At 42.1% G+C, this 10,311-nt stretch overlaps 1 protein-coding gene across 2 annotated transcripts in view; it reads left to right on the plus strand.

The window, feature by feature from the left end:
* Positions 1–10,311, plus strand: part of CUL2 (cullin 2) — a 138,794-nt gene that overhangs the window by 18,690 nt on the left and 109,793 nt on the right. For both annotated transcript variants that reach the window (XR_002095795.1, XM_019508194.1), the window contains exons 3-4: positions 5,679–5,781; positions 7,699–7,793. Coding sequence is in view for 1 of the 2 variants with exons in the window: in XM_019508194.1 (XP_019363739.1) it covers positions 5,679–5,781; positions 7,699–7,793 (198 nt within the window). In the remaining variant the exon portion in view is untranslated. The remainder of the gene's footprint in view (positions 1–5,678; positions 5,782–7,698; positions 7,794–10,311) is intronic.

Raw genomic sequence — 10,311 nt, forward strand, 5'->3', positions numbered from 1 at the left:
CCCCCCCCCCCCCCCCCCCCCCCATACAAGGCCTGTGGCTGTCATTTAAAGCATAAATCCTTCCTCCTCCCCCCCAGGAAGTACATTGCATTCAAAATAATTGTAATAACAAAATAATGGAAAGATCCTCTGCTGCCCTCAAAGGATCACAGTTTGATAATTTCCCTTTGTTAGTGCACACAAGAGAGGCCTGTTGGCTGTACAGTACAGTAGATTGGCCAGATTCTTTTTCCTGAGTTTGGGTGGCCAGATTGTACTTACCCTGAGCCATATCCAAAGTACACCAACTGCCTTACTGCCAGGAAAAAAAAATGTTATTCTATTATCTCCACTCTTCTGACTTGGCTAAAACTAGAATCTGAGCTAGGTTCACATACTTGGACCTTTAAACTTCAGTAAAAAGCTAAGCTATCCTCTCTCCTTAGAAAAGGCTTTATTTGGGTTAGACCTGTGTGAAGCAGCTAATATTTGATTCGCATTCAGCCTATTCGGCAGACAGTGAATCAGTTCACTGGTTCGAATCACTATTCTGAATCAATTTGGCCGAATCTAATTTGGAGATTTGGCCACCTGCTCTTCCAGCCATGTCAATGGCTGCCTGGCCGGGCCCTAGCTCCCTGCTCTTTAAAAAAACAAACAAAACAACAACAAAAAACAAAAAAACCCCTCAGCACTCACCAGCTGTTGCCAGGGAGGAGGGCAATCCCTGCTGCCCCACACTGCATGGGGGACTCTGCCATGAGCCCCCATCCCCTGCCTGCTGTCCTGGTCCCAGCTCTTTTTAAAAAACAAACAAACAAAACACTCACCAATCCAATAAAACCAAACCAAACCCCACTGACTGCCTGCTGCCAGGTAGGGAGTGATCCCTGCTGTGTGGGGGGCTCTGCCATGAACCCCCCCATCCCTACCCACTCTCCCAGCCCCACCCCCTGTGGCTGGCCTGCCTGTCCCAGGTCTTAAAAAAAAAAAAAAAAGCCCTGCAGTCACCAGTTCTTGCCAGGTGAGGGGTGATCCCTGCTGCCCCCACTGTCCCATGCTGTATGGGGGGCTCTTCCACAAGCTCCCAGAAGCCTGGAAGCAGGAGCTGGTGAGTGCAGGGCTCTTTTCTTAAAGAGCTGGGAGCTGGAGCGGCCCACATAACTAGATTCTTAAACAAATCTCAAATTTGCAAGGTCTCAGAACAGTCAATAGCTTGGTTATTTAGCTGGTTGTCCCTATGAAACTTTGTTGTGGAAACACCACAGTATAAATAAAATTATACTGTCAAGTTTCTAATGTAATACTTCATTTCTTTGTGTAGTGAGGAAAATCTTCCCTTTGATAAGATGAGTATCAATTATTTCATATATGGTCAGATATATAGTTGTTGCTTTTCTTTGGGGTGCTAGTTGCAAACTATTTCAGCTCTTCTTTCACTTGCAAATGTGTCTAGAAAAAGAAACTTTTTCCTGAAAATGTTGATGTTTTTAATGATGTAAAGTGAGCTATCAACTGTAACTGTTTCATAGTAGTTTGGGGTTAGAAGGGACCTGAATAGATCATCTAGTTTAACCCCTTGCCACTGGTTGGAGCACATGCTGGGATCACAAGACCCCAGACAGGTGTTCATCCAACCTCTTTTTGAATTTACCCGAGGTAGGAGTGAAGACCACTTCCCTAGGAAGTTGGGTCCAGATCCTAGCCACCCTAACAGTGAAATAGTGCCTCCTAATCTCTAACCTGAACCTATTCTCCAGCAGCTTCTGGCCATTGTTCCTTATCACCCCACGTGCTGCTGGGGGGAATAGGACCTTTCCTGCTTGCTGCTGATCTCCACTAACGTGTTTGTAGGCAGCCACCAAATCCCCCCTCAGCCTCCGCTTGCTGAGGATGAACAGGTTCAGGTCCTTCAGCCTCTCCTCTTAGGGCCTACCCTGTTGCCCTCCAACCAAGCGGGTGGCCCTCTGAACCCTCTCCAGGCTGGCCACATTGTTCTTAACGTGCAGTGCCCAGAACTGGATGCAGTACTCCAATTGAGGCTGGACCAATGTCGTGTGGGGGGGAGTATCACCTCTCTGGTCTGGCTTGAGATGCATCTTTGGATGCATAACAAGGTGCGGTTGGCTTTGCTGGCTGTGGTCAGGCATTGGCGGCTCATGTTCATCTTGGAGTCGATAATGACTCGAAGATCTTTCTGCCTCTGCTTACAAGGGGGGAGCTCCCTAGTTTGTACGTATGCTGTGGATTCCTTCTCCCCAGATGCAGCACCCTGCATTTATCTACATTGAAGCCCATCCTATTACCAGCTGCCCACTTTTGTAGTCTGTCTAAATCTAATTGCAGCCTCTTTCTCCCTTCAAGCATGCCTACCTCTCCCCACATCTTGGTGTCATCGGCCAACTTGGACAATGTGTTTTCCACCCTCTTGTCCAAGTCACTGATGAAGGTGTTGAACAGTGTAGGCCCCAGGACTGAGCCCTGGAGGACCTCACTATTTGCATCCTGCCAGCTTGAGTATGACCTGTCCACCACCACTCTCTGGGTGTGCCCCATCAGCCAATTTTTGACCCATCCAACCATGTAGGCATCAGTGCCAAAGTCGCTCAATTTATTAATGAGAATGGGGTGAGAGACAGTGTTAACGGCCTTCTTAAAGTCCAGAAAGACTATATCCATGGCGACACCATCATTCAGGGATTTAGTTACCTGGCCATAAAAAGCCATCAGGTTGGTCTGGCAGGACCTGCCTTTGATGAACCCATGTTGATTTCCCCTGGGCATGATCTCCTCTTCTGGGCCCCCACAGATGGTGCTCCTTGATAATTTTTTCAAGGATTTTCCCCAAGACTGATGTGAGGCCTATGGGCCTATAGTTTCCTGGGTCCTCCTTTCTCCCTTTCTTATAGATGGGAACATTAGCTAGTTTCCAGTCTCTGGGCACCTGGCAGGTGGACCACGATCACTCGTACAGCTGGGTCAAGGGCACAGCAATCATCCCCGCCAGCTCTCTCAACACCCGTGGGTGGAGGACATCAGGGCCCACAGATTTAAAACCATCCAGCCTTTCCAGAAGATCCCTAACTAATTCTGTGCAGACCCAAGGCCTGACAGTGCTATCCTCAAGATTGCCCCTACCTGTGGTGGGAGAGCTGCCCTGTTCCCTGTCCAAGAAAACAGAGGCAAAGAACTTTTTAAAGTTTTCGGCTTTCTCATCTGGCGTAGCCACAAGATTACCTTTAGAGTCTAACAGGGGCCCTACATTACCCAGTGCCTGCTTCTTACTCCCAGTGTATTTGAAGAAGGACTTTTTGTTGTCCTTAATCCTGGTCAGTAGCCTGAGCTCCACCCTCACCTTGGCCTTCCTAATAGCCCTCCTACACTCACGGGCTAAGGAGGAGTATTCCTCCTTGGTGATAGCTCCTCTCTTCCAGCGGGTGTACGCCTCCCTTTTGGCCCTCAGGCATTCTCAAATGCCTTTGCTGAACCATGGAGGTTTCAGAGTGCTCTTACCCCTTCTTTCTCTCAGGGACTGTCACACTCTGAGCCTGGAGGATTGTCCCCTTAAGGCACGACCATCCCTCATGGATTCCTGTATCCTCTGCCTTTTGGGCCTTCAGTGCCTCCCCCACTAATCTTCTAAGTTTGTTGAGGTTGGCCCTTCTGAAGTCAGGGGCTTTAGTCTTGGTATAAGCCCTCAAGACCCTGCGCTGGATGGTGAATTTCAGCAGGCGATGATCACTGTCACCCAGGTGGTCAAGGACCTGCAGTCCCCTCACCAGGTCATCCCCAGTGGCGAAGACCAGGGCCAGCAAGGCATTTCCCTTAGTGGGGCTGTGCACCTCTTGGATAAGGTGGAAGTCCTGTATTGCAGCTGGGAACCTACGTGAACAGTCAGACCTGGCTGACTGCTCCTTCCAGCAGATACCTGGGTAGTTTAGTTTCCCCATGACGACCAACATCCCTAGACCCAACTGCCTTCATAAGCTGTACTGAGAATTCCTGGTCCAACTCAACCCCTTGGCAGGGTGGTCTATAGTAGGCACCCACCGTAAGATCCCTTTTGCCTTGCCCCCTTGAAGTTTGACCCATAGTGCCTCTACCTGACCTTCCTCTGCCCCAAGGCTAATTCTTGATGATGTGAGTTGCTCTTTGACATAAGAGGGCGCCCCCCCCCCCACCCTGCTTTTCCTTCCAGTCCTGTCCCTTTTATATAGTGTGTATCCCTGAATGTTATTCTTGATTGCAACACCTAAAGTTGTTGGCAGGGGTCCCAGCCAACCCACTTGCAAGAGGGCAAGGATTGTGTTGCCCTGCCTTGGGCCAGCTGTTTTCAGGGTCCTTGCTAAGCCCATCTATTTTGTTTCATGCTTAAGAAGATACCTCACCTGGAAGCTTTGACTCCTGATGGTGCAATTCGCAGCAAGTGATCCCATAATTCTAACTATTTAATCCATCATAGTGAGCTGGAGGTCATCTTTAGAAAGGGATAGAAGCTTTCCCAGTAGGGGTTGGACTTCATCAGGGATCGGCTTCACATCCTATTAGACATAATGAGTTGAAACAACATGTAAGGGAAAAACAGCATATGATGCAGCTTTGTGGCTGGATGCAGTGCCAAAGCTCCAACAGGCATTGGCAAGGGAGGAGGAAAACTTCCAATATGGGCAGTGGAAAGCAAGCAGTCAGAACAGAAGTGATGCTGAGTAGCAGGAGTAGAAAGGGGGGAGTGTTCAAATGGAGACTGAGTCAATATCTTTTCACAGAGAAAAGTTAAAGGTCCTAGGTATTACTGTAAGCAATGAAGGAAGCTTTAAAGGCTTGTTAGATTTTGGTTAATCAGCAATAAGAAAATGCCAATCACACTAAAAGTCAGCTTGAGCCAAGCAGCTGACCCCACAGTGAGGTGGGAACAGCAGCCATGAAGATGACAGCACCTGGATTTCTACACTAGTTAATTACATAACCATTCTGGAACGTGTTATGGTTTATTAAAATGAATCTTCATGACCTGTCGGTTTTGGGGACTTTTTTTTGAAGTGCTAAGTACCTAAAATCTTATTGAAATGATTATCTTTTTTCTTTGCCAAAGTGGTGGGTTGTTTAAAAAACTTAAACATGCTCAAAAATCTCTGTCTTTTCAACTGTTACAGGACCTTTTAATAATGTTTTGCTTGATAGGATTTTATAAACACATATGTTATCGTATTTCTTTCTTAGTATGCTGGTGACAATTTACTGAGCTCATAAAAATGGGCTTGCTTGTTTCCTTACGACATTTTGCCTTTACTAAAGCTAATATCTAAAACTTTGAAAATAAAATATATTGAACACTAATAAAGGGTACAAATTTGCAAAAGTTCTGACTTACTAAATGTTCTTAGTGACTTCAGTGTTTGTTACTGGAAACTGTATTTTTTTAAAAATCATTTGTGTCTAAAGGTATACTTTGACTCCTAACTTTAGCCAAGTTTCTTTTAAGGGTTGTTTAGTTCTGATTGTTCCAAGAAGTTGCATTAAATCAAGGGCGAGTGGCAGCAAACCTGGCAACACAGCAAAATAAAAGAGAACAAATTTTCTGTCTAAAATATATTATTTTATGTTTTACTTCTAAAAGAAATCCTTCAGTATAACTTTAGATTTTCAGCACCTGAAATTTGTTAAATGTGAAAACTTACAAACCTTGACTTCAAACCCAGAGACATTTATGCTTTGTGTGTGGCATATCCTGAACCTCTTGGAGAGAGACTTTATACCGAAACTAAAATTTTTTTGGAAAATCATGTACACCTTTTGCACAAGGTAACTTTATGTATTCAAAAAGTTAAGTGCGTCTTGGCGCACTGCATATAAGAGATTCTTCAAGTTCTGTATAGTTGATTATAGATTTCAAGGTTCAAAGTGTGTATTTTTTGTATGTTTCCTGTTTGGCAAAAGAGCATTTTACACACTCTTATGTTTGGGTTAAATGCTTATAACCAAAATATTTTAGTATTTAAAACTCAGTATAGTTTATTATCATCCTCCTTTTATCCAGCAAAATGTAAATTACCCAAAATAAATGTTTCAAAAGTATCTTCTATTGCTCTCTCTTACATTTTACTGAAGATTACTGTTTCCAAAGACAGGGGACAAGAAGAAAAAAAGAAAGAACCAAATCATAAATATACATGGGAAAGTTCTAACTAGCAGTGCAGTTACCAAAGTATCTGTTGTTCAGTATTTAAGAATTCACAATGTAAATATATGCAAATATAGGTGTTTCAGTACTGCTGGTTCTGGGTCAGATTATCTTAATGAGTACAGAAAAATATATATATTTGTAGTTGTGGGCAGTTTCATTCCTGCTTGGTAGGTCTATCTAGATTTTGCTTTGGTAAACATTGAATAGCTATGTAGCTACAAAATGATAGAGTGCTAATGAAGTAAAGATTAAACAGAAGAGCAAGTAAGGCAGGAACATAGAAAGAATGGGAGAGAGAAGACAGGACTAGGAAGGAGTAACATCTTTGCTCCAGTCCACAAGAGACTGATGAAGAGTTAGATAAAATTGCTTCAAAATTTGTCTGAGTCTCATCTCCAAAACATTACTAACATTTCATTGTTTTATAGCAGTGGTAAACTTTTTTTAATCCCTTAAGTTTTTTTCTATTTTTCAAGTCTGTTTGGTCTTCAGCGTTCCTAATGTATCAGTGAAATTAAAGTTCTTCATGCCATTTCCAATGAGGCTTCCCTTCCTTTTGAAGGGTTTGTTGAACAGTTGCAAGTAATAATGGTTTAGAACAGGACCATCCAATTTACTGTCCTTAGGCTTTGACCAAGGTGCTGGTTTCCCCCCATTGCTCAGGTGGCTGTGGCTAGTGCCTTTGGAGTCTCCAGTTAACCTCACCCCCTTCCTCCTCTCACTTCTGTAGAGGTGAGAGGTGCACAGCAAGGGGCTTGAATGCTGTTGGCCCCAATAGCTCATAAGTTGGACAGCTGTGTTTTAAAGGAAGAGTAAAAGAAAGATACTTCATGAATCGCTTAGCACCTGCCAGTTACCAGCAGTCATAGATCTAGGGATATGACTTCAGTCTCAGGATATCTGAGTGTTGTGTTTAATAGCCCCTGATGGACTTACCCTCTATAAATTTGACTAGTCATTCCTTGAATCTGATTATACTATAGGCCTCCAAATCATTGTGTGGCACTGAATTCTACAAGTTAATTATGCAAATGCAATATTGCCACTGATGCAATATTGACTATTTTGTCTTGTCTTGTGTTATGTATTTGTTTAGAGCTATTAGTGCTATGCTTATAGGTAATAATTGGAGCCATATGAATGAAAAATCTGTGTTCATACTTGCATTATTGTGGATGGCCCTCTCCCTAACAATATTCCAATATAATGACTGCCTTATCAGAAATTCATAGTTTCTTAGCTTGTTTTCTGTAGAAAGCCACAGAAGAAGAACCCTTCTACACAGCAGCAGAAAAGGCATGTCATTGAATAGTGCTGTTTAATAGTCTTGCGTAGTCTTTACCTTAATTGTAAGTATATAAAGACATATTGAGACAATCTATAAAACTTCTGGCTCTTCGAAATTAGTAGAGTAAAATTGCTTAGTGTATAGCCTATCAAACTTAATAAGGTACTGAGTATGCATTTGTACACTCTTTTCTATTATGTTTTAAAGTAAGCACATGTAATATGGTGTGTTTTTTTTTCCTTCATAGAGAGTTTTGGACTCTGAAGAACAAGTACTGGTTATGTATCATAGATACTGGGAAGAATATAGTCAAGGAGCAGACTACATGGACTGTTTATACAGGTAAACTTTGCTTATAGCTCTTATAAAACTCATTATAAATAACAATGTAGTAATTGGAACACAGTTGACTGAAGGATGTTATTAAAGTTGAGATATTTTATGGGATTGTGGAGTCTTTTGCCATTGGTTAGAATATGGTTCAAGTTAATAGCAAGTGTCGTCATCCCGTAATGAAATGGTTTGTGTCTCGATTTAGTGTTTCAGGCAGTGGCTCCTGAAGTATGGGCCTTTAATATTTTCAGAGCAGTTGCTAGTGATCTGCCAAAAGTTTTTTAGCCAAGTCTTGATGTAGTTACATACTCTTCTCTGTGACCTTCCAGTAAGGATGGGGAGCCATATATGTATTTCACTAATGACATTCTTTGCATGTGAGAACTGTTTGGGTGGCTGGCATATATATTCTCCAGTGTATGCGAGCTCAGATTCGTTGAATATCAGTGTTCCTTCCCATAACCAAGATGATGATGGTGGTCTCAGTTGCCCATTGGTTTGCTGATATCATCTTCTAGCTAGTCTCTGAGGTGTTACCTGCCCTCTGCCTGACTTCAGACTAACATAGCTAAACTCCATGTTTGTGATCTTACTGGATGAATTTAGTGTCTTCAAGACTTATTCAAGAGGATACTGAAAGCCCCTGATAGCCCACTGGAAGCATACAAGATAAACACAAACTCATGGATGCTTCTTATACAGAAAACCTGGAAGACTAGAAATGCTTGCTAAGGAGGCTCTATGCAAACCTTTCAGAACATTTTGGCATACACCAAAATCATTTTTATTGCCTGTGAGAATGCTGAGAGGAAATTCCAGCAAGGGGGTTTGGATATCTATCAGTATCAGACTCCTGGATTTCTGGTTGTGCAAAGTATTCAGGAAAGATTGTAGCAGCAGGGTCATTTAAGAACACTTTTGGAGAGTGACTCAAAGAAGTTAGACCTTCCTGGTCAAAAATTCTGCTAACCAAGTACTGATGTGCGAGTAGCCAGTTATCAAGGACTACTCCCAAAATACAGTTAGGATAAAGGTTTCTAATGTAGCAGATTAAACTATCAAGAGAACATCAGGAAGTTGAGGTCTCTGGGTTAGGGCTCATTTTAAGTAGCATTGGGCTTGGTAGCAAGGACTAGATCTCCCATTCTAGTGAGAACGTATTCCTGACTCCAGAGACCTTTCCAAATACTGTGCTGTCCTGAAGAGAAATGGAAGTGAGAGGCAGCACCATTTCTGCAAAGGCCCCAAACTGCTTAATAGCAAAGACCTTCAACATCCCTGAAAATGAGTCTGACTGGACTGCCTCTGGAAAGTAAAGAAAGGGGTTTGACAAATCATTCTTTATTATTTTCTGGAACTCTGAATTAGAATAACTATGAAACAGTTATAAACCATGGCCTTTTTTTCCTCCTTCTAATATCTGGGTATTTAGAAATAAGCATTCTATAAGCTTACTACATACATTTCTTACTGGTTTCAGTGAAACTTCTACAGGTAGAAGATTTCAGAACAGAGCCCATAAAATAAATTTGAGTTTGTGCAAAATGCAATGCAGGTTAACTTAGTAAATTAACACATTAAATGCTGTAAGCTTTAGTCAATGTGTTTTTCTGTAATGCTATTGAAATATACTTGGAATAATTCTAAATTTATATTCAAACTTCTGAGTAAAATATGTGAAGAGAGAGTTGTCAGTCTGCAGAATTTGTTCCGTTATGTGGTAGAATTGCAGCTATTTTCCCTCTGATGTTAGCTTGTACAGATACAAGTGTATGTAATCTACTTTTATTTTCCTGCCTTTTTACAGTACATTCAAAATATATCTAGAGTACATGTTTTTTTCTGCTCCATAATTTAAAAATTAGGTAGACAAGGTTCTTTGGTATCTAAACCAAAGGTTCTCAGGTATCCAAAAAAGATACCAGGTTAACCCAAAGAACCTTGTCTGCCTATGTCCTTAGACCAACATGGCTACAACCTACTCCCTTGTAAAAATCAATTTTCATTAATCTTAAACGAAACTTAAACTTTTCACGGTCCCTATCAAACATTCTTTTTTCAGATAAATTCTTTGGAAACTATAAACTTCTGTTTTTACTCAGTTTGTTTTCTGTCAGTTGTAACTTTGTATATAGAGGATTTCTCTGTATTTTACATTTTACATATGGCAGAAAAGAAGGTTTTAAGAGAGTGATCCATTTCAGCTGGCTATTCTAGAATCAGAAGATATACAAGTTCTGTCCCAGAGAGATCTGTGCTGAAAATGTAAAGTTGACAAGAAGAAATACAGATCTTGAATAAAATTCTGGTTGTTTAAAAATCTCTCAGCTAAAGCTGATAATTATAATTCTGCCAGTATAAACAAAGAAAAATGTTGAACATTTTTCATAGGCGGTGAAAGGCTGGGGCTAACGGGGCTTAGTCCCCTCAAACACAGGCAGCCCAGGAGCAGGCTCTGGGCAGCTGCGGCGGGGGAAGGGGTTTGCCCAGAGATAAGCAGCTGGAGCCTGCAGGCAGCCAGGAACTC

This window comes from Gavialis gangeticus, unplaced genomic scaffold (assembly GCF_001723915.1).
Source record: "Gavialis gangeticus isolate Ggan-Ray unplaced genomic scaffold, GavGan_comp1, whole genome shotgun sequence".
Classification (NCBI taxonomy): Eukaryota; Metazoa; Chordata; order Crocodylia; family Gavialidae; genus Gavialis; species Gavialis gangeticus.